General features: G+C 48.5%; 1 protein-coding gene across 5 annotated transcripts in view; it reads left to right on the top strand.

Moving 5' to 3' along the window:
• ATP2B3 (ATPase plasma membrane Ca2+ transporting 3) overlaps positions 1 to 24604 on the top strand; it is a 375958-nt gene that overhangs the window by 246366 nt on the left and 104988 nt on the right. For all 5 annotated transcript variants that reach the window (XM_075324261.1, XM_075324258.1, XM_075324259.1 and 2 more), the window contains exon 5: positions 24176 to 24433. In XM_075324261.1, the coding sequence (XP_075180376.1) occupies positions 24176 to 24433 (258 nt within the window). The remainder of the gene's footprint in view (positions 1 to 24175; positions 24434 to 24604) is intronic.

Here is a 24604-nt window from a genome sequence, read left to right on the forward strand (position 1 = left end):
AATTAGAGTTGGCAAGTGAATGGGCTCTCACATACAGATCTGCGTCGCTGTCAGGTCCCCCTGCGTTCTTCAGAGGTTGGCTCCCCCTGGTGACTGGAAGCAGTATCACTCGCGCACACTGATACTGGTACCCGATCGGTTTGTGAAAGCTGCAGCACAATGCAGCTGGAACGGCGAGGGACCTGACAGCGACGCAGATCTCTGTGTGAGAGCCCATCCACTATCGGTACGCACCACTTATATTATTTTAGGGTCTGCTAAGTGCATTTTTTGGAGGGGGTCTGCTTTCTTTTGGAGGTGTCTGCTTTCTTTAACGGGAACCTGTCACCAGATTTGCTGCGGCCACCACCAGTGGGCTCTGATATACAGTATTCTAACATACTGTATATAAGAGCCCAGGCCGCTGTGTAGAACGTAAAAATCCCTTTATAATACTCACCTAAGGGGCGGTGCGGTGCAGACTGGTTGGATGGGTGTCTCCGTTCTCTGCTACCGGCGCCTCCTCTTTTGACCATCTTTGTCCTCTTTTTTCTGAAGCCTGGGTGCATGATGCGTCCTACATCATCCACACTTGCCAGCATTGAGGTCCTGCGCAGGCGCACTATAATACTTTGATCTCCCCTGCTCAGGGTAGATCAAAGTGCGCCTGCGCAGGACCTCAATGCTGGCTAGTGTGCATGACGTAGGACGCGTCATGCAAAAAACAGTTGGGCTGGAGGGGAAGCAGGGCAGGGAGAGTCAGGTTCTTACCACCCAATAGTAAATGGGATAGGGCCACTCTTGGCTCCAGGAGCTCCATTCTCCTAACCTGCAGGTCTATGTGGACTAATTTCATCAAGCTGCTCTGACCCTTTCATCTACTATACTTTAAAGTTACTGAATATCTGTAGCACCGGCGTCTCTGCAGATGGCCGGGTCGCGTCCTCTCGCACACTTTCCTGGCCATCCACATGTGCTGCTCCCTCCTTACCCTCCCGGGCCCTGACCACACAGCCCCGATCTCCCGGTAGTGTGCTTAGGGCATGCGTGTATGTAACGGCCCTCCTCAAAAAGGGCAGCATGCTATTTCAGCCTATGGCTGAGAGGCACTATGTATTTAAGGCACCCTCCCATTAGGGGAGGTGCCTGCACAACACATTTAGCTAGTCAGTATACCAGTCGGCTAGCTAGTTATCAGGTTCCATTACCTGTACCTGCCTTCCCATACCTATCTATCCCTGCTGTGCCCAACATTCCTATCCATACCCACCTGTCCAGCCTTCCCCAGTCACCCCGCCTGTACCTGTCATTAACTGAGTCCGTCACCTGCTCTGGGGGTCAGCTGCCACAGTCCCAGTCACTGCCCTGGGAGTGGTACCTGGCATCCGCCTAACAGTGGGCGCTTAGTTAACACTAAAAGTCCCAGAAATTTCAAGCTCCCCCTGAAGTCCCGAAAGAGGGTCAAATAACCCTTATGAAACTAAATGGCTAAACTCAATGGAAAACAACAACCTCCTGTGGTGCGACAGTAATGGCCTTAATTACAGAACAAAAGACGGTGATTATAGGATGTTAGCTAAAATCCTTCAGGTCATTCGACCCGTCTCTGGGTTCCAAAGGTAGGAATGTTAAATGACCCCTCTCTGGGACTTCTAGTGTTAAGCCCTACCCATTAAAGGGTAAGCCCGGGTCCCCCTGTGGTCCACTGGGTCCACTAATCCCGCTCGCTGTCTCTATACCAGCGGCCATTACACACAAGAAGCAGAATAGGATTTTAGGGAGCCACAAATTGTGTCCCCTTCACACCTCAACGTAATCTCTTCCCCTGGGTTCGAATTCTTTGAAAAAACCCACATATCCTTGTACAATTGTCCCAATTTTGGTCAAGGGATAGCGGTGATTTCGGACCCTTCTCATTTTCACCCTATGAATATTACAATACCTATGAGATCTTCTATATAAATTTATGAGTATTATTCCAAAGTAAAAGTCCAGAGAAGTAAACGGACGGCACTCACCGGAATCCAGTTAGAACATTTATTTAGTGCGGAGCATAAAAAGGCAGGAGTAGAGCAGAAGACGAGCCCCCTCACGGACGACGGCCGTTTCGCGTATTGATACGCGAAACGGCCGTCGTCCGTGAGGGGGCTTGTCTTCTGCTCTACTCCTGCCTTTTTATGCTCCGCACTAAATAAACATTCTAACTGGATTCCGGTGAGTGCCGTCTGTTTACTTCTCTGGATTTTTTCGCTAAGCATATACTTGGCACCAGCCACGTGGAGATCCCTGTCCAGATCCTGGATTTGTGCTAATAGAGGTGTGCGGGGGGTGGTGCGGCAAACAAATTCTTTTGGATTATTCCAAAGTAAGAGAAGGCGAGGGTAATATTGTTTTCATTGTTGATGCTTTTAGGATTTAGGCCTGTAAGTATTTTTCGCTACTCAAGTGCTTACCGAAGTTCGGAGCTGAAGAACCTTCTATATTGTCTGATGTAGTCATCTCCTTACGAGACTTTGAATACTTGGAGCAAAGATTTCTTATTTATAGCCTTCTGTAATAGAGAATTACCACTTCAGCGCTGATATACCAAACACAATGTTCTTCATTTATCAAGAGCCGCTCCGCAGAGTTTTGTGCCCAATGCCGATCCAATGATCGAACGGAATCGGCATTGAAAAAATGTTCTAAGCTGCCGATACACCAAACCCAAAAAAAGTCCTCTAATACAATGCCTATCTGTAGGCGGCTTACCACCGAGACGGGACATGACGCCATTGGGCTTGTGATTCTTGTCCAGTGCCACACAGGTATCAGTGACCATTAGCGGCCCATATATCCCCCAACACTCCTGAAAAAGGCATCATTTAGAGAAAGTTTAATCATGGTTTATACAATGGCTTGTACTCATCTGTACCCTAAATTATAGGCACAGTGCTTCTTTCTGGGTTCAGTAATGCAACAGAATGGACCCTAGTATGAGAGAAATCTCCACTGCAAACTGTTAAGAGATCTCAATGGACATGCCTTGTCCATCCAGCTTGTCAACCAATGGATCTGTCATGATGTGACTGCAGGATAGCTCCCATACTGTCCCTCACGCTAGGCTATCCCTGACTTCCGGATTACTCCTGGAGGTGGAGATGCCAGAGTCCAGTGCCTGTTCTCCAGACCAGATCTACACTGTTGCTCCCCCAGGTCTGCCCCTAATGGTGGTGATACCTGAGCCTGTTTTTGGCTATGCTCTTGACCAGAACTAATCTGATCCCCCACTCCCACCAGGAAAGGAAGGGGCAGAGATGAGGTGGAAAAATAGATTAAGTGTTACGGGGGGAATGACGGATTAGGATAAGGTGGTGTATTCCCAATCGCCAGTCGAGGTCCACCGTGCTCCCAGATGGAAAAGGAGCTACTAGCAACCCGAAGGTTAGGCGGAGAACACAGAACCACGAAGTACAAGGGTGTAGGCTACACCCCTAACCGTGAGGCACCCCTGTTAACTGCAAAGGAGACCTGGGAACTGGTCACATGTGTAGGGGCACGTCAGACCGGATGACAACCCAGTTAGCATTTCGGTGTACCTGTGGCGCTAGATCGACCACGTTTGCAGGGAACACGTCAGGCCGGGTGGTGCCCAGGTAGCGTTGACCGGAAGACCGCCGCAAAGCGCCCTGTCGGCTATGTGTGTAGGACACGTCAGACCGAGCGGTCCCCTGATTAGTGTTTCTGGACACCGTGGCTCTCAACTGGCCACGTGTGTACAGGACACGTCAGGCCAGGTGATCACACCAGTAGCGTTGACTGGGAAGCCGAAACGAAGAGGACAGGTGGCGCAGCAGCCTCAGCCCACTAGCAGGACTGGACAGTAGGAAGGAAGCGAGGCGCCTGACCCTATCGTGCCCAGCCACGGGTGTCTTGACGTGGCTGGCACCGGATGCCTATCCCTACCTACTGCTTCCAATCTAACAGGCTGTAGCCGCAATGAGGCTCTAAACAGGGAGGTGTGCTCTGTGCATATGAGAAGACTGCGCACCTCAATGTTGTCTCCAGCCCCTTTTATTACCTAGGGTCCGCAACAAACCCAGGGTGGACCACAATGGCACCTCCAGGAGCCAATAGCAGAGTGCCATGTCATCAGTGACATCACCAGCGGCCTATCCGGAACCGCCACGTCACTGATGACCTCATTCCAGCAACACCCCAAACACCTCACCAGTCATCGCCTGATGACCAATGATAAGGTGCCAAGTCATAGGGGCGGGTCTCTGCGAGCCAGTACGAAGTAAACACATCATCAGGACACCTGATGCCTGCCGGCCTATCAGAGCCTGCCACCTCACGGACATGCCCAGTGAGGTCCTTCCCGGACCTAGCCTCTGATGCACTGAGCATGCTCAGTAGCCTGAACAACAGTCTCAGAAATCAGACTATCTGCCTGAGCATGCTCAGTAGGCACAACCCAGGACTTAGACACAGCACGATGTCCAAGTACCTGTGCAATGAGGCTTTTCGCTCTAAGTGTAGGAGCATGCTCAGTAGCCTGAACCGAGAACTTACCTCAGGAATGGCACTATCAGGCTGAGCATGCTCACTAGGCGAAACACTGGACTTAGGCTCTGGCGGGGGAAAATCGGCGCACGCATGCGCACTAGCCGCCTCTTCACACTTAGATGTTAGAGGAAGAAGCAGCCAGCTGGACAACCCGAGACACGGCCAAAAACGGCAGCCGGCGCCTGGGCACAACTGGAACCACAGCAGGCTGCTTGCGGCTATGGCAGCACCAATTCATAACAGTACCCCCTCCTCTAGCGGCCCTGCCACTCTGATAGTCTGTAGTCGCCACAGGTACTACTGTGCGACGGGAGGAGATGGAGACAGATAGTGGGAGCTACAAAACTCGCCCCACCGCACAATCTCCCCAGACGACCACCTGATATGTGGGGAATGCCACTTTAGCCAAGGCATGCCCAGCAGAATATCATCTGCACCCTTAGGGAGAACAAGAAACGAAAGGGTCTCCCTATGCCCAGATGACATGGCAAGGGTAATGAGCACCGTCTGGTGGTGAATTACCTTGGGCAAAATGGACCCATCCACCACACGGACTCTCACTGGCTTTGGCATTTGCACCAGCGGGATGGTATGCTGCTGGGCAAAAGAGGAGGAGATAAAATTATCCCCAGCCCCTGTGTCCACACGTGCCCTTGTGGACCAGGTTGACTCCTTCAAGGATATGGACACAGGAAACATCACCCTATTGGATGGCGCCTGGTCCAGTCTGCCACCAGCTATGGTCACCGATCACGGTCGCTTAACCTGACACTTTGGGCAACGGTTGGCATAATGACCGTACTGCCCACAAGCGAAACAGGAAGTACCCTTGCGACTCGATGAACTAGCAGCACCAACCTGAGAGATGTCCATAGGGACAGGGAGGTCCTCTAAGGGAGGTGCAGTAGGAGAGACCACTACCGTGGCTGAACGACCCTCTGACCTGCGCTCCAGCTGACGTTCAGAGGTCCGCAGGTCAATGCGGATAGCCAGAGTCGTGAGGCCCTCAAGGGTAGTTGGTACCTCGAGCAACGCTAACGCGTCCTTCACATGCGAGGACAACCCCTTCCAAAAAAGTGGAATGAGGGTCCTCTCTGGCCACCCCAATTCTGCAGCAAGTGTCCTGAACGTCACAGCATACTGACTCGAGGTCGTGTGTAGGAGCATGCTCAGTAGCCTGAACCGAGGAATTTGCTTCAGAAATGGCACTATCAGGCTGAGCATGCTCACTAGGTAAAACACTGGACTTAGACTCTGGCTGGGGTAAATTGGCGCGCGCATGTGCACTAGCCGCCTCTCCACACTTAGACATGGAGGAGGGAGCAGTCAGCTGGACGGCCAGAGGCACGGCCAAAAACGTCAGCCGGCGCCTGGGCGCAACTGGAACCGCAGCAGGCTGCTTGCGTCTATGGCGGCGCTGATTTGTAACATTAAGATAGACAGGGGAAAACCAAAACTCAGACACATTGCAAACTCACAGGAACAAACAGTAAGATACTAATGAGAAAAGCAAGAGCAGGGAGGCAGCAACAAAAAGATGACAAGGATTAACATCATAACTGCTCACAGCAATAATGCACAACAACCACGAGTAAGTCTGAATCACAACATCTCACAGGACCAGTATAGGGAAGCTATAGCTGGCATTAATGGAATAGTCCAGCCAGCATATATAGGAGGAGAGCGAACGTGACTGGCTCTCTCATAGCATTTGATCAAAGAGACTAACAAGCAGTACAGCAAAGGTTAACTCTTGCTAGCCTGCCTAAGTCTGTGGGTCGAAGCTTGCAACTAAAAGCCAACAACTGTTAGCACCACAACCGCTCACAGCAATAATGCAGAACAACCACCAGTAAGTCTGCATCACAACACCTCGCTATCACCAGACTAGTATAGGGAAGCTAAGCTATAGCTGGCATTAATGTTATAGTCCAGGCAACATATATAGGAGGGGAGCAAATGTGACTGGCTCCCCCATAGCATGTGATCAAAGAGACTAACAAGCAGCAGAGGTTAACTCTTGCTAGCCTGGTTAAGTCTGTGGGTCAACACCTAGGTCTCTCTGCACTGATTACAGACATCAGAGATGTTAGCTTGCGGAGTGCCAGAATGTGTAGTTTCCACAAATCCCGATGCCGCCATGACAGTTGGCGATGCCTGCACAAATCTCCATTATCTACTACCACCTAGGGAGGGGATATAATAATCATCACTGACCCCCGTCATCCCTCTATGTCTACGGTAGATCCAACATCTCCTCTCTTCGAAAGAAGCTTAATATTGCCGTCCCCTCGGCGCCTCAACTAATCATCCCTGTGTCCTTACCTAGTAAGCACAAAACATAATGACATGGTTGACGTGTGGGACTTAGGTGACTCTGAGCAATCATATGGAAATGAGTAACGCATTAAGAAATAAGGAGGTAGCAGGTATATTTGGGCAAGTGATGGCCGGATGGAGCTTCATGAAAAATACCCTTCTCTTTATTAAAAAGTGGTTTTTATTAAGACCAGAGTCCTCTTGAATGCTGGGCCAATGTCCAATGAAGGTTTGCCTTCATCTACGTCATCGTTCTCCATCCCAATAGTAGACAGGGAAGTGCTTTTTTGGAGGACCACAACATCCATACTAATGGACCATGTAATGCTTTAGCTCTCCTGTGGAGGCGCTGCAGGGTAATTGAACACTTATTGCCAAGTTCTGATTAGTTATGGAAGAACATTTCTAAAAATAAAAAAAAAAATTATCAGGTGGTTTTTGCTATGGAATCTGAAAGCATCATAATTTAGGGGCAGAGACCTTGATTCCAGCAATGTATAACTTACCGGACTGCTTGGAGGAGTTTTGATACAATCCTTGTTTTATAGCAGAGCTTTGGTGTATAACCCCGCCCACACCACTGATTGGCAGCTTTCTGTGTACAAACTTCCAATCAGTGATTGGGGGCGGGATTACAGAGATTAGCTGGACTGCCTGGCATGAGACACCTAGTCCTTCAGTGATAATCACTGATTGTATTGAAAACACAGCACACAGCCTAATAAGTAACACATCCCTAGAATCAGGGTCTCTGTTCCAACATCACGCTGCTCTCAGATTAAATAGCAAAAACTTGCTGACAGACTCCCTTTAAGTGAAAAAAGACTCTAAAGGCTACTTCCATGGGACCAACTCCTCTTCAATCCAGATGTTCTCCTTTATATTACTGCTACCAGTAAGCACATACAATAGAAAATTAGTTGACGCATCAGCATATTTTATATCGAGGCCGGATGTAGTGATTGGCTTTGATATTGTATCAAAGTAAGTGAACCCTTGTCCATTGGATAATCATTCTCTACTTATTTCACAAAAGCCTTGTAGTGCATCAGAATACAGCTGAAGCCATAGGGTCCCAATGTAAAATCTACAAAAGCCCCCCGGCTACCTTTTACCTGTCTTAAAGGGGTTGTCCACTACTTTGATATTGATGGCCTATCCTTAGCCAACACTCCATCCAAGGGTCTGTTTGGTGTTTCTGATCCACTCAGGCACACCCTTGAGTTAACCTTTGCTAGTCTGCTCTTTTGGCTTCCTTACATGTGATCAAAGAAGCCTATCACTTCTGCTCCTCTCATTTTTAGGCTGGAGGAAATCTTTTACCTATGCCAATTATAGTTTATGCTGTATTGGTCTGTGAGTTGTGGTGTCCCAGACTTGCAAGAGACAAAGTTGCTTTGTGCTTGGCGTTGTTGTGGAGCTACCCATCGTTTTGTTGTTTCCTCCCTGCTCTTATTTTCCTCCTAATCTCTTATTGTCTTATACCTCTGTGTGTGCGTGCTGTGTGACAGAGTTTTGGTTTCCCCTGTTTGTCTATATCTGTTGGTTAAATCACACTCCTGTTCTGGGTATAAGATCAGGGCTGATCAGGAGCAGGGCCAGGAAATAGACTAAAGAAACTCAGACATCCCCACCATTAGTAGTATCTCTGAGAATAGGGATAACACAGGGTTCCCCTAGTTTCAGAGTCAGCTTAGGGGCCCGGTTTCCTGCTATTCCAATAGTCCCTTGTGACATGCAGCTACCACTTCTGCACCCTCTATATCTACCTGATATAATTAAAGCCTAAAGTCCAGGTTTCCAGATTTTACATTCTCATTTTTCAGGGTCATTACATAGCGACGCAGGGAGATTCCTCTTTTTTTCTGTTCCGGTCCCGAGGGGGTATAAGATCAGGGCTGGTCCGAGGCAGGGCTAGGAAGGAGACTCAGGCATCCCCACCATTAGGAGTATCTCTAAAAATAGGGTTAGCACAGGGCACCCTAGTTTGAGGGTCAGCTTAGGGGTCCCGGTTTCCCACCATCCCCATAGTTTTTTGTGACATGCAGCTACCACTTCTGCACCCCTGATATAATTAAATAGAACACAAGAGAATGAGGAGTTTTTGTAAGGTGCAAATATAAAAGCGGTTTTATTGATATAGAAAAGTCCAAAAACAAAGGTTGCTGAAACATTTCTGCGATACATAGATAAATACATAATCAATATACACAACATGGTTATATGATTACACAACAACACCTGGAAAGGGAACAATAGCATAGAGGACAGCTTTCAAAGGTGCAGTGGGTGAGCTTTAACTAGCCAATCCACCCTAGATTAAGCCACCGTAAATACTGCGAAACGTACGTCGGGTTCTCCACAGGAGTCTCTCCTACCAGCTTGCTTTTCCCAGCGCTGACATTCTGACTGGTAATATGCCTCACCGTTTCCCCCCCTTCCCGTTGAGATACGTAATATAGCCATGGCTGCTTTTCTGACTTCAGGGAGGGTTGAGTGTGAACGGGTAGGAGGCGGTGCATTCACAGCCCTAGTTAAAGCTCACCCACTGCACCTTACAAAAACTCCTTATTCTCTTGTGTTCTATGTTGTAGATGGAGTTGGTTGTGGGCCCTAAGTTTTCACTTGATTGCATGGTTGTACCCACATTACATTAAAATGTGCCATAAGCCTTCTGTCTGATATAATTAAAGCCTAAAGTCCAGGTTTCCAGATTTTACATTATCATTTTTCAGGGTCATTACATAGCGAAGCAGAGAGATTCCTCCTTTTTTCTGTTCTATTCTGGCCCCTTGGAGAATGGGGTATAAAATCAAGGCTGGTTAGGAGCAGGGCCAGGAAGGAGACTCAGACATCCCTACCATTAAGGGTATCTCTAAAAATAGGGATAGCACAGGGCACCCTAGTATGAGGGTCAGCTTAGGGGCCCCAGTTTCCCACCATCCCCTTATTCCCTGGTGACATGCAGCCACCACTTCTGCACCCCCTATAAATACCTGATATAATTAAAGCCTAAAGTTCAGATTTCCATTTTTTACTTTCTCATTTTTCAGGTTCATTACATAATGAAGCACGGACATTCCCTTTTTTTCTGCTTTATACTGGCCTCTGGGGGAGGGGCTATAAGATCAGGATTGGCAAGGAGCAGGGTCAGGAAGGTGGCTCAGGCATCCCCACCATTAGGGGTATCTCTACAAATAAGGATAGCACAGGACACCCTAGTCTGAGGGTCAATTTAGGGGCCCCAGTTTCCCACCATCCCCATAGTCCCTGGTGACATGCAGCCACCACTTCTGCACCCTCTATAACTACTTGATATAATTAAAGCCTGAAGTCCAAGTTTCCAGTTTTTACATCTCATTTTTCAGGGTCATTACATAGCGAAGCAGGGAGATTCTTCTTTTATTCTGTTCTGGTTCCCTGGGGATATGAGATCAGAGCTGGTCAGGAGCAGGGCTAGGAAGGAGACTCAGGCCTCTCCACCATTAGAAGTATCTCTAAGAATAGAGATCAGGGTTGGTCAGGAGCAAGGTTAGGAAGGAGACTCAAATATCCTCACCATTAGGGGTATCTCTGAAAATAGAGATCAGGGCTGGTCAGGAGCAGGGCTAGGAAGGATACTCAGATATCCCTACCATTAGGGGTATCTCTGAGAATAGAGATCAGGGCTTGTCAGGAGCAGGGCTAGGAAGGAGACTCGGATATCCCCACCATTAGGGGTAGCTCTGAGAATAGAGATCAGAGCTGGTCAGGAGCAGGGCTAGGAAGGAGACTCAGATATCCTCAGCATTAGGAGTATCTCTAAGAATAGGGATAGCACAGGGCATCCTCCTAGTCTGAAGGTCAACTTAGGGGCCCCAGTTTCCCACCATTCCCATAGTCCCTGGTGACATGCAGCCACCACTTCTGCACCCCCTATAGCTACTTGATATAATTAAAGCCTAAAGTCTAGGTTTCCAGATTTTACATTCTCATTTTTCAGGGTCATTACATAGCGAAGCAGGGAGATTCCTCTTTTATTCTGTTCTGGTTCCCTGGGGGTATGAGATCAGAGCTGGTCAGGAGCAGGGCTAGGAAGGAGACTCAGGCCTCTCCACCATTAGAAGTATCTCTGAGAATAGAGATCAGGGTTGGTCAGGAGCAAGGCTAGGAAGGAGACTCAGATATCCTCACCATTAGGGGTATCTCTGAAAATAGAGATCAGGGCTGGTCAGGAGCAGGGCTAGGAAGGATACTCAGATATCCCTACCATTAGGGGTATCTCTGAGAATAGAGATCAGGGCTTGTCAGGAGCAGGGCTAGGAAGGAGACTCGGATATCCCCACCATTAGAGGTATCTCTGAGAATAGAGATCAGGCCTGGTCAGCAGCAGGGCTAGGAAGGAGACTCAGATATCCTCACCATTAGGAGTATCTCTAAGAATAAGGATAGAACAGGGCATCCTAGTTTGAGGGTCAACTTAGGGGCCCCAGTTTCCCGCCATCCCCATAGTCCCTCGTGACATGCAGCCACCACTTCTGCACCCCCTATAACTACTTGATATAATTAAAGCCTAAAGTCCAGGTTTCCAGATTTTACATTCTCATTTTTCAGGGTCATTACATAGTGAAGCAGGGTGATTCCTCTTTTTTTCTGTTCTGGTCCCCTGAGGGAGGGGGTATAAGATCAGGGCTGGTCAGGAGCACGGCTAGGAAGGAGACTCAGACATCCCCACCATTAGGAGTATCCCTAAGAATAGGGATAGCACAGAGCATCCTAGTTTGAGAATCAGCTTAGGGGCCCTGGTTTCCCACCATCCCCATAGTCCCTGGTGGTATAATTAAAGCCTAAAGTCCAGGTTTCCAGTTTGTACAGCCTCATTTTTCAGGGTCATTACATAGCGAAGCAGGGAGATTCCTCTTTTTTTCTCCTCCTACAGGAAGGTGTATGGTTTTGGCATTTGGATGCTCATTAAATAATGAAGAATAACATGAAATGGAACAAACAACTGCAAGCTCAGCAAAGACATGCGCGGCCTCCTCTGTAATAAAGCGTTAAATTCCCAGCGCCTTTCACAACTTATTATTTTGCTTGACCTACAAACCTACATACCGTGAGCAGTGCTACATCAATAAGGCATGCACATATGCTCACTCCGACGTTCATTGTGGAATCTCCAACCTGCATTGTCGTTCCGGTGCTTACACGCTCCCGTATGCGGGCTCGATTTATGCAATGCCAGAGCCTGTATACTGGTGGTTGTCTAGCTGGTGGTGGCACACACTGTTGCATCTCCATTCTCCCGTGGATATTTGGTCATGGGTTTAGCTTTGGGGAGGTCACAGTTGTGCCAACGCCCTGAAGAGGCCATGGACACTTAAAATTACACATTTTAGTATCCTGAAGAAGAGTTTCAGAGCTTCAATTTATACCTCTTTTTCCAATGGCGGTAATGTGGTGCCAAACAATCATTTACTCCACTAGCCTTGGCTTAAAGGGATGCTCGATTAGTCCTTAGGCCTACGCTGGACAAAAATAAGAAAATCAGCTTTGGAGTATGTTCACGCGATGTTTTTAAAATCCGTTGAAGACACTTTAGAAAACTTTTTCCCCTAAAGCGTTTTTCAGTCACTTCCTCACTATTTTTCCAAAGGTTTTGGCCACCTGTTTTTTGGGAGAGTTTCCCCAAGTTTTTGTTCCTTTTGTGAGTAAAATACATTTGTGGCACCCTGGACAAGCCAGGACGTCACAAGAACAACACCAACACACCCCACACTCCCGGTCAGGCACACCAAAGTCAGACAAAAACCCTTGTTGCCTTCCTCCAGGGGCTGATGTTCACACCAGGGGGTGGGCCAGGCGGTTGGCCCCGCCCACCGAGGGGTTCACAGTCCTGGAGGCGGGAAAAGTAAGGCAGTTCAGTTTGGAAGTGAAAGTGAGAGGAAGGAAAGTGGTAGAGGAGCAGACTGAAGTTGGTCCGGGTGTGTGGCCCGGACGGATTAGCAAGGTTGGCAGACGGTGGTGACCATCTGCAGGAGTGGCCTATTGGAGCTAGCCGTAAGGACCGTGGACGGGCGGTGGCCCGGCGGTACCAGACCGGTACGCAAAGAGAAGTCAGCACCATCCGGCAGGGGCTTACGGACCCCGGCAAGGCTAGGAGTCGCCGTGAATTTGCCAAATCCGTTAGCAAAGGGAACCTCCTGGGTTTTCCAGCAGCCAAGTCCCGACAGAAGGCAACAGTCCAACCGAGAGAGGGAAACACAGTCACCGCCAAGGCTAAAGTTCCCAGGGCCAGAGCCTGCGGGCAAAAAGGGCTCCTTCAGAAACCTTCAAGCTGGGGAGCGGGTTACCGGTGGGAACCCATTGGAACCGTCACATTGCACAGGTGCAGGGAAAGGCAGTCACCATCAACCTGCCGGGAGGAGAAACACCGCAGCCATCTGTGGGACCCGTCCATCCAGCCGTTTGTTTTACCGGAGACTCTGTGTACATCATTGGCTGAGTGAGTACCACCGTGCTGCCCCCGCGAACCTGCACCTCGCCAGGCCCCATAACTCGCCTGCAATCCATCCCTACCCCATCACCGGGCCCCGGGACAACCAACCCCCTACCCACGGAGGGGAGAACTAACACCCAGGCTGCTCCCTGTCATCGCTCCCGGGATCCCCGTCCAGAGCAGCGGTGGTGTCACAACCTCACCACAACCGTGGGTGGCATCATGGACAATCTCAAATCCCCACAATCAATCCCCACCCTTTTCACTCACGGGCGAGGAACGCCGCTCGAGTCCCCGGGATCCGGCCCACCGCTCGAGCCACCACCGAGCAGCAGCAGCCACAGCAGCGGCCGGACCCGAGCAGTGGGAGAGCGCAGCGTCCCCTCCTCCGCCCGCGACACATTCCTATGCCATTTAAACTCCAAATTAGTAAGATTTGTTTTACGGGCGCTCGGGAAATCATTGCAGCACACACGCTTTGTGGTGTACTGAAAGTTTCTGCTTTATTACATCATGTGACCAGTTTATATAGTATTTCAAACAAAGAAATAACTCCTCAGAACTATGCACCAATAAGAGCATTAGAGGCGTGAATGGAAATGTGAAACTTCCCCGCCCATCAGTGTTAGCTGAGCCCTATGTCATCATTCAGTTATGAGACAAGATGGTTTCTTTAAGAACAAAATGGATTGTATTCTCTCACTCTTTTTTAATTGTACTATAATTTTCCGGTCCATTATTTTACTTTATTGGACAATGAAGAAACCGCTATCGATTATTTTAGGCAAAAATTATTATTATTTAGTTTTAGAGCACCATTAATTCCATGAGAAGGGGTTACATACAAAATACAAATATAAATTACAGTGAATACACTAACAACGTGTCACGGCAGGGGAGAGAGGCTAGACTAGCCATATTGGACAACATACAGGAAGGTAGAGAAGGAATGCCTTATAAATAAGGACCCCTGACTACAACCTGCAGCTCCCCCTCACTGCCCTCACCAACCCTATACATGTTCTGCAGATGTTGCCGAGCTGGAATACCTGGGGCCCTGTCTTATTCTGGCAAATAGGCCCTAAGTAAGGATGGAGGGTTTGAGCGCTAAGTCAACACCACTATCACTAAAGGAACACACAAGGGAACAATATAGGGGAAACAGAACTGCAATCAGCAAAGCTCTGGTAGATAGCGAAAGACAAACACTTATCTGAGCTACAGCAACCACAGAAGTCTGGAGCAACAGAAGAGGACCTCTCCAGAGCTCAGCCAGGAACAACCTATAAACCGCAGCCAACCACCCCAGGGTGAGGTTTATAAGGGAAGCCAGAGGCTGGCAACTGAGATGAAAAAATAGTTATAATGGAAAGGACACAGTAGGTTTGGTGGTGAGGTGGCAGCAGGCTGTAAACTTTCTTGAAGAGATGGGATAACAGGTTCCATCTGAAAGTTTCGAGTGTCGCAGATAATCGGATGTCTTGGGGCACAGAATTCCTGAGGCTGGGGATACTTGAGAGAAGTATTGGAGGAGATTGGGTGAGGAAAGTACAAGTGTAGAGAAGAGAAGGAGGTGTTGGGAGGACCGGAGATTATGTGTGTGACTATATCAAGAGATTAGCTTGGAGATATACGGAGGAGGCAGATTATGGATGGCTTTTTAGGTCAGTATTAGTAGTTTGAACTGGATACGTTGGGTAATTAAGAGCAAATGAAGGTATTTGCAGAGGGGAACATTTTAGAAGTAGCAAGGGGAGAGGTGGATTAGTTGGGCAGCAGAGTTAAGGATGGACTGGATGGGTTTTGAGAGTGTTAGCACAGAGGCTACAAAGGAAGATGTTGCAGAAGTTGATGTGGGAGATGATAAGGGCATGTACAAACAATTTAGGAGATTGAGGGTTGACGAAAGGATGAATTCTGGAAATATTTTAGAGTTCCAGGCAGCAGGAGGTAGCAAGATTTTGGATGTGTGGTTTGAAGGACAGGGCAGAGTTGAGGGTTACTCAAAGGTAGCGGATTTCCAGTACAGAGGAAGGCGTGTAATTTATTGTCATTGATAGATCAGGTAAGATAATTAGGTGAAATGGAAGAAGGATGATTGGATCAGACTTGTCCACATTGAGCTTCAGGAAGCGAGAGAAGAAGGAAGCTATGTCTGATAAACACTCTGGGCTTCTAGACAATAGAAAGGTGAGGTCTGGGTCAGAGAAGTAGATCTGAGTGTCATCAGGGTATAGATGCTACTGGAAGCCATGGGACATTATGAGTTGTCCCAGGCCAAAGGCATAGAGTGGGAAGAGTAGGCGTCCCAAGACAGAACCTTAAGGAACACCGACAGAAAGAGGGCAGGATGAGGAATTCGTATGGAAGGAAACGGGAAATTCTAAAGGTGTAGTTAGAGAAGTAAGAGGAGATCCAGGAGAGGGCAAGGTCTATGACACCAAGGGAATAGATAATTTGTAATAAGAATGAGTGGTTGACTTTTTCGAAGGCAGCAGACAGGTCTAGATGGAGGAGGAAAATGATGGCAACATTTTTTAAAAAAAAAAGTCCAGTCTTTTGAGTTTTCCCATTAACTTGTATTGTAAAGCGGAAAATGACAGAAGAATGGTCAGGACTCAGGACTCCTCTAGTGATAGGCGAGCATGATCCTCATTGCTCGTTACTCCATGGAACATCAGGGTGCTCGAGTGCCGAGTATAATGCAAGTCAATGTGAAATTCGAACATCTTCAAACTCAGCTGCTCGAGGCTCGATAGAGTAACAAACTGTGGTGAGCACGCTCGCCCATCACTAGTCACCTCCTCTGTGTGACGCCTGCCCGGAACCACAGTCCCAGGATGGCTTATACGGACAGGATAGAGGAAAGCTGCTCACTAAGCGGGATCCTCAGATAACTACCTGTGGAAAGCTGCAGTCCAGATGAGAGTAGTAGTCCGGCAAGGTCAAACCAGGAGATGCAGAACAGGGACAAAATCGTCAGACAAGGGCGTGGTCAGGAAATCAGGCAGAGGTCAAAACCGAAGATGGCAGTGAGGTACAAATATGGCAGGCAGGAGAGTTGTCAGGAGAGATGGCAGGGGTCAAAACACAGGGATCAATAACCAGAGCAGGGAGAACCAGAGTCTAGCAGGAATACAAACTACAGTATATCTGGCAGGGACCAGCAGACAGGAGGGGGAATTAGAAAGGTGTGGTGTTTTCTCATTGGCTGTAGCTGAATGGTGGTAACTTCAGCTGGAAGACACACGCCACCTATAGTCAGCCAGTGGTATTGCAGGTCCCAGGGAAACCCAGCTTAGTGGATGAGCGGAGCCTGCGCCCACCAGAGCCACTGGCACAGACTCCTCCTCCTATCAACAGCACCGTCCATGGCGGGAATATGGCGGCGCCTGGTGACCGAAGTCGCAGGAGCGGACTCTGGTGAGGATGTGATTCTGTGGCTGCTTTTTTTTTTTGAGAAACCGGAAGCTATTTGAATGGAGGAATCTTGCCCTCTGCGTTGACTTTCCACTGCCACCCCCTGTCTTTGTAGACACAGCAGCAGTGATGACATCACAACTTCAGCAACCAGGCGCCAAAAGTCATGGGCTACAGTGGTGACATCACTGCTGTGACCTTATCAACAAGGATCAGGGGTACCGGCAAAAAGGTATTGGTGATGTGGCAGGGGTTAAGTAGAACTTAGCTTTTTTTTTCACCCATGATACTATAAAAAAAAAAACCTAGAGGTGGAAAACCATTTTAAGGTATAGTCGGCTCCATTCATATCCTACCTTAGAGTTGCCAATACAGATGATCTGAAGACTACCGCCTTTCCAGTCTACATCTAATCTTTGGAGCCTTTAATGGGAATCCTATTTAAACAATAAGTAGGCAAGGAACATTATTTCAACCTGAAAGGATTTGTCAGCTTCAGAAATACCAATTTCAGATTCCCTACTAGTCAAGATATGGAGGTCCTAATATTAAGGGTATTCACCTATATTCTAGAACAGATTTCAGCTTCAAAGAGTGTCTCTCATTCTGGAGGATCTTACATGTCCACCTTTGCAGTACTTTATTTCAACTGTGGTTGAAAATCGCTCTTTGCGCATGGAATATTATGTTCTTGGCAGCACGTCTTCCTGTTTACACCTGTTTACACAGGACGTGCTACCGAGAACAATGTTTCTTATACTTTTAAAGAAAAATCCTCTCACCTGATGAATGATAGCTTTGCTAGTTCATGTGATTGTCAGCTTCAGAAATAGCATTTTCAAATTCCCTACTAGTCAAGATATGGAGATCCTAATATTAAGGGAATTCACCTATATTCTAGAACAAATTTCAGCTTCAAAGAGTGTCTCTCATTCTGGAGGACCTTACATGGTCCACCTTTGCAGTACTTTATTTCAACTGTGGTTGAAGATTGCTCTTTCCGCATGGAATATTATGTTCTTGGCAGCACGTCTTCCTGTTTACACCTGTTTACACAGGACATGTGCTACCGAGAACAATGATTCTTAAACCTTTAAAGAAAAATCATCTCACCCGATGAACAATTGCTTTGCAAGTTCATGTGATCACCAGGCTTTTTGGAATGCTGGTTCCCCAATAACCTGCTCATCTAAAAGCAATTTTACCTGGTTTGTTGAAAGAAGATGCAATTTAAACATCATGGCTTTTTTGTTTCTGACTGCATGCAAGAATTAAATGCTCTACAATCTTTCACCCATGAAGGGATGGCCTCGCCATTTGTTGAATCAGCTTCTGCATCGCTAAAAATATTAGGCTCATATCTGATAAACCTTAATGACCTTTAATGGTATCCACAATCTGCTGACAGTAAGGATCAGTTTTATGATCTACGTACCATAGCACTTTGCTGAAATACAGTATAATGGGTTCTTGGGTACAGTGAAGCCTCCTCTATCCAACCAACCCTAATTTTAAGGACAATCATCTTTGTAAAAGGTGATCGTCTCAAAGAACAGAGCGTTCTACACATACAATCCAGGAATTGAAAATCGGGTCTAGTAAGGTGTGATCTACTCAAAGAACAGAGCGTTCTACTCAAGGCATACAGGAATTGGGTCTCGTAAAAGGTGTAATCTTCTCGAATTGGTGGTCATTTAAAGAAACTTCACTGTTTTCAGTTCAGAAAATGTGAAAATACCCTCAATATGGAGAATATAAATCATGGATCGGTTAGTACAATAATTCTATAGGGTGGACAAGTCATCGTTTCTTTGTCAATGATTGTTACGGGGGGACTGGCGGATTAGAATAAGGTGGTGTATTCCCAATCGTCAGTCGGGGTCCACCGTGCTCCCAGATGGAAAAGGAGCTGCTGGCAACCTGAAGGTTAGGCGGAGAATACAGAACCATGAGGTACAGGGGTGTAGGCTACACCCCTAACCGTGAGGCACCCCTGTTAATTGCACAGAAGACCTGGGAACCGGTCACGTGTGTAAGGACAAATCGGACCGGACGAAAACCCAGTTAGCGTTTCGGTGTACCTGTGGCGCTACACCGACCACGTGTGCAGGTAACACATCAGGCCGGGTGGTGACCAGGTAACGTTGACCGGAAGACCGCTGCGAAGCGCCCTGTCGGGCACGTGTGTAGGACACGTCAGGCCTAGGGGCTCCGATTAGCGTTTCTGACCACTGAGGCTCTCAACTGGCCACGTGTGTACAGGACATGTCAGGCCAGGTGGTCACACCGGTAGCGTTGACTGGGAAGCTGATTCGAAGAGGACAAGTGGCGCAGCAGCCACAGCCCAGTTAACTCCACTGGGCTGCACTAGCAGGACTGGACAGTAGGAGGGAAGCGCGGCGCCTGACCCTATCGTGCCCAGCCACGGGTGTCTTGACATGGCTGGCACCAGACACCTATCCCTACCTTACTGCTTCCAATCTAACAGGCTGTAGCCGCAATGGGCTCTATACATGGCGGTGTGCTCACAACAAGCATATGAGAAGACTGCACACCTCCATATTGTCTCCAGCCCCTTTTATAACCTAGGGCCCGCCCCAAACCTAGGGTGGATCACAATGGAACCTCCAGGAGCCAATAGCAGAGTGCCATGTCATCAGTGACATCACCAGCGGCCTATCCGGAACCGCCACGTCACTGATGACCTCATGGCAGCCACACCCCAAACACCTCACCAGTCATCGTCTGACGACCAGTGGTGAGGTGCCGTGTCATAGGGGTGGTCCTCTGTGAGCCAGTCCATAGTGGCCACATCATCAGGACACCTGATTCGTGCCAGCCTATCAGGGCCTGCCACCTCACGGACATGCCCAGTGAGGTCCTTCCCGGACCTAGCCTCTGATGCACTAAGTGCCTGAGCATGCTCAGTAGCCTGAACAACAGTCTCAGAATTCAGACTATCTGCCTGAGCATACTCAGTAGGCACAACCCAGGACTTAAACACGGCACGATGTCTAAGTACCTGTGCAAAGAGGCTTTTCGCACTAAGTGTAGGAGCATGCTCAGTAGCCTGAACTGAGAACTCAGCCTCAGAAATGGCACTATCAGGCTGAGCATGCTCACTAGGCAAAACACTGGACTTAGGCTCTGGCTGGGGTAAATCGGCGCGCGCATGCGCACTAGCCGCCTCTCAACACTTAGACGTGGAGGAAGCAGCCAGCTGGACGACCCGAGGCACAGCCAAAAACAGCAGCCAGCGCCTGGGCACAACTGGAAGCGCAGCAGGCTGCTTGTGGCTATGGCGGCGCCGATTCGTAACGATTTAGTAGGTTCTTCAGATATATACCTTGCTGAAGGTTTGAATCAAAGAACATCTCTACCCAATGAGGCTTTGTCTTAAGGGAATAAAGCAAACGGTCTTCAGCTTGAGCAGGTAATGTGGGTTACGGGTATTGGTTGGGCCCCCGCTGGAGAATTTGGAAGACACAGAGGTTGGGAATGCGAGAGGCAACAAACTCTTATTACTGTCAGAGAGGCAACAAACTTGGTGCTGATACTCAATAGAGGCATTGCGCTTGGCAGTTACACGCCAATGAAGCAGAGTTCCTAAATAGAGGGATGCAATTTAATCCAATAGTTTCTCCGTAATTTTCTTGCCATACAATAATGGTGTTTCAATGGTATGGGTACAGAGCCATGCACAGGGGCACAATCTGCTTGAATCCCTCTTAAACAACTTGTTTAAAAATCCTGATTGGTCAAGCCAATAATAACGATTGCAGGTCACCCAAAAGTCATCATTCCCTTGCATGGAAACCAATGCCATTCGGCAATTATCCCTCATTCCTCTTTCACCCGTCTTGGGTTAGTGATGAACGATCTGCTACTGCTGCTCTACACTGAGTCTTTACTCAGTCATAGGGACAATTGTAGGCCATTTTTGGCATTCCTAGGCTAGGCTACACACAACGACGTTCACTTTTTTGTCTCCAATTAGCCCAGCCCAAAAGCACCAGGGTTGCTCTGGGGCTGGTCCATCTTGGTCCTGTTCTCTGATTGATCTTGGTCCTGTTCTCTGATTGATCTTGGCCCTGATCTCTGATCAGTCTTGGCCCTGATCTCTGATCAGTCTTGTCCCTTTTCTATGATCAGTCATAGCCCTGTTCTTTAATCATCCTTGGACCTGTTCTCTGACCGGTCTTGGCCCTGATCTCTGCTCAGTCTAGGCTCTGTTCTCTGATCGGTCTTGGTCCTGTTCTCTGATTGGTCTTGGCCCTGTTCACTTATCGGTCTTGGCCCTGTTCTCTGATCGGTCTTGGCCCTGTTCTCTGATTGGTCTTGGCCCTGTTCTCTGATCGGTCTTGGCCCTGTTCTCTGATTGGTCTTGGCCCTGTTCTCTGATCGGTCTTGGCCTTGTTCTCTGATCGGTCTTAAGCGGGCTTGACACGCTGCGATCTCGCTAGCGAGATCGCAAGCGATCGTACCCGCCCCCGTCGGTTGTGCTACACGGGCAAATCGCTGGCCGTCGCGCACAACCTCGCTTACACCCATCACACGGACTTACCTTCCCTGCCACATCGCTCTGGCCGGCGATCTGTCTCCTTTCTAAAGGGGCGGGTTGTGCGGCGTCACAGCGACGTCACACGGCAGCCGTCCAATAGAAGCGGAGGGGCGGAGATTAGCGGGACGAACATCCCGCCCACCTCCTTCCTTCCGTATTGCCGGTGGAGGCAGGTAAGGAGATGTTCGTCGCTCCTGCGGTGTCACACATAGCGATGTGTGCTGCTGCAGGAACGAGGAACAACATCGCTAATTAGAAGAGAACGATTTTTTGTTTTAGGACGACCTCTCCGCGGCAAACAATTTTGGCCTCTTTTGCGATCGTTTTAGGCCACACATAAGTGTCACACACTACGATATCGTTAATGGTGCCGGATGTGCGTCACAAACAACGTAACCCTGACAATAAATCATTAACGATATCGTAGCGTGTAAAGCCCGCTTTAGTCCTGTTCTCTGATCGGTCCTGGCTTTATTCTCTGATCGGTCTTGGCTCTGTTCTCTAATCGGTCTTGGTCCTGTTCTTTGATCAGTCCTGGCTCTGTTCTCTGTTCGTTCTTGGCTCTGTTCTCTGATCGGTCTTTGTCCTGTTCTTTGATCAGTCCTGGCTCTGTTCTTTGATCGGTCTTGGCCCTGTTCTCTGATCGGTCCTGGCTCTGTTCTCTGATCGGTCTTGGTCCTGTTTCTTTGATCAGTCCTGGCTCTGTTCTCTGATCGGTTTTGGCTCAGTTCTCTGATCGGTCTTGGCTCTGTTCTCTGATCGGTCTTGATCCTGTTTTCTGATCGGTCTTGGCCCTGTTCTTTTATCGGTCTTGGCCCTGTTCTCTGATCGATCTTGGCTCTGTTCTCTGATCGGTCTTGGCTCTGTTCTCTGATCGGTCTTGGCTCTGTTCTCTGATCGGTCTTGATCCTGTTTTCTGATCGGTCTTGGCCCTGTTCTCTGATCGGTCTTGGCCCTGTTCTTTTATTGGTCTTGGCCATGTTCTCTGATCGATCTTGGCTCTGTTCTCTGATCGGTCTTGGCCCTGTTCTTTTATTGGTCTTGGCCCTGTTCTCTGATCGATCTTGGCTCTGTTCTCTGATCGGTCTTGGCCCTGTTCTCTGATCGGTCTTAGCCCTCTTTTCTGTTTTGGGCACAGCATGCTTCTACTCAGTCACAGGGCACTGAGAATGGAGTGCAAACAACAGGCATAAACCCAAAAGTTTGTTTTGTCTCAACTAACTCTATTTATAAAGGTTCAATTTTCTCACCCCATGAACGTCACAAAGCAACTTCCATGCTTCCCAGCATCTGTGACATCATTACAGAGCACTAAACATGACCCTACACTCCTGCTCCATTTTTTATGTTGCAGTGACAGTCATTCAAATTGTTGTCCAGGATAAAAAAAAAAAAGTGTCATGACTCACTTTCAGGACTCGATCCGGTGACCTTTTGCTGCATGGTCAATCTCCTTCTCTGCTTAGCCACAGCTTGGTCGGTCTCTGTCCAACTGCTGATGGTTCTCTTACTTTTGCTTTTCTTCCCTTGCTTTGCTGCTAGTCAGGTGTTTTTCACTTTCCTACTTTGTCTCTGTCCTATCACAATTTGGGTGGGGCTATTTGATGACCTTGCACCAGCCTTCTTTACTGGCTATAGTTTTATATGGACCTGTTCCTGGGATCCCCATATCTTAATATTTGTGATTTCTATTTGGTACTGCACTCCTTCATCTCCCTTTGTAGGCCGTGTTTGGTGGTCTTCCCTCTGGTCCCTCAGGAGGCACGAGAAACCCTTCAATTGCCATTTAGGAATCCTGGTCCTAAACTGTGCTGTTAGTTGAGTGGCTAGGGTCTTTATTCTTTATGGGGACTAGTTGGGTGTGGCAGCGCATTCCCCTTTACTTATTCCAGCTTAGGTAAGCATTATGTAGAACCAGCGCCGACTTACTCAACGCCCCGGCTGGGTTGCGTCCTTCCCCGCACTCCCCCGGCCATCCAAATGTGCTGCTGCCTCCTTCCCCTCACTGTCCCTGTACATGCCGCACAGGGTTCCCAGGAGTGCACCTAAGATGCGCACACACACACACACACACACACACACACAGATCTCCCCTTAAAGGGCCGGCGTGCTATTTCCAGGAAATGCCTCTCAGGCTATGACCGAGAGGCACTGTGTATCTAAGGCATCCTTCCATTAGGAGAGGTGCCTGCACAATGCCTCTACTTAGTCTTTGTGTCTCCAGTCTGCTACTTAGCTAATTGTCAGGTCCTGAGCTCCTGTCCCGTTAACCCTGTATCTGTCTCCAGTTCCTGCCTACCCATACCTGTCTGCCCCTGCCGTTCCCACCATTCCTGTCCATACCCTCCTGTCTAGCCTGCCTCAGTCACCTTGCTATAACTGAGTCCATCACCTGACCTGGGGGTCAGCTGCCACAGTCCCGGGCACTGCCCTGGGAGTGGTACCTGACGTCCGCCTCAGGGTGAGCGCTTAGTTAAGTTAAGGTCACCAGTGGGTCCACTAATCCCGCTCGCTGCCCCTACACTGGCCGCGAGCATTACATGTTATATGTTCATAACACTATGGCTGCTGTTTTCCAAAAACAACCCAACACTTGTCTATGGGTTCTGTTGGTATTGCAGCCCAGCTCTATTGAAGTGAATGGGTATAAGCTGCAATAGCACACACAACCTGTGGATGGATGTGGCGCCATCTTTGGAGGAACATAGTCTTGTTTTTTTTACACCTGGACAACCACTGTTTTCAACGCACCAAGAGGCCGAGGTACAAATCACCCCAGGGACAAAGCTGGATGGAGTTTACATGTTTGGAACATATTGAGAATGCTCACTTAAAATATGATTAAACATATGTTCTCTTTCTCTCTCCCACAGATTGTGGAAATGTGCAAAGTGGGGGCCATGATGAAGGAGAGTCAGAAGCCGGGTGGATAGAGGGAGCTGCCATATTGTTATCTGTGATATGTGTGGTGTGGGTGACGGCCTTCAATGACTGGAGTAAGGAGAAACAGTTTCGGGGACTGCAGAGTCGCATAGAGCAAGAGCAAAGATTCTCTGTCATCAGAAACGCACAAGTCATTCAGATTCCCGTGGCTGAGCTCATTGTGGGAGACATCGCCCAAATCAAATATGGTGATTATGTCCTACGAGGACGATATGTTTTTATTCCTTGTTTTCCAATTTCTCTCTTCTGCCTCTTGAGCTCTCGGTGGTAAAGTCACTCAAAGATGATAAAGTTTTCCAATGTAATAGTGATAATTCCATAGAAGCGTTTCGCCCTCTTTTGTGCCCTCATACGGTTGA

Source organism: Anomaloglossus baeobatrachus, chromosome 9 (genome assembly GCF_048569485.1).
Source record: "Anomaloglossus baeobatrachus isolate aAnoBae1 chromosome 9, aAnoBae1.hap1, whole genome shotgun sequence".
In the NCBI taxonomy this organism is placed as follows: domain Eukaryota; kingdom Metazoa; phylum Chordata; class Amphibia; order Anura; family Aromobatidae; genus Anomaloglossus; species Anomaloglossus baeobatrachus.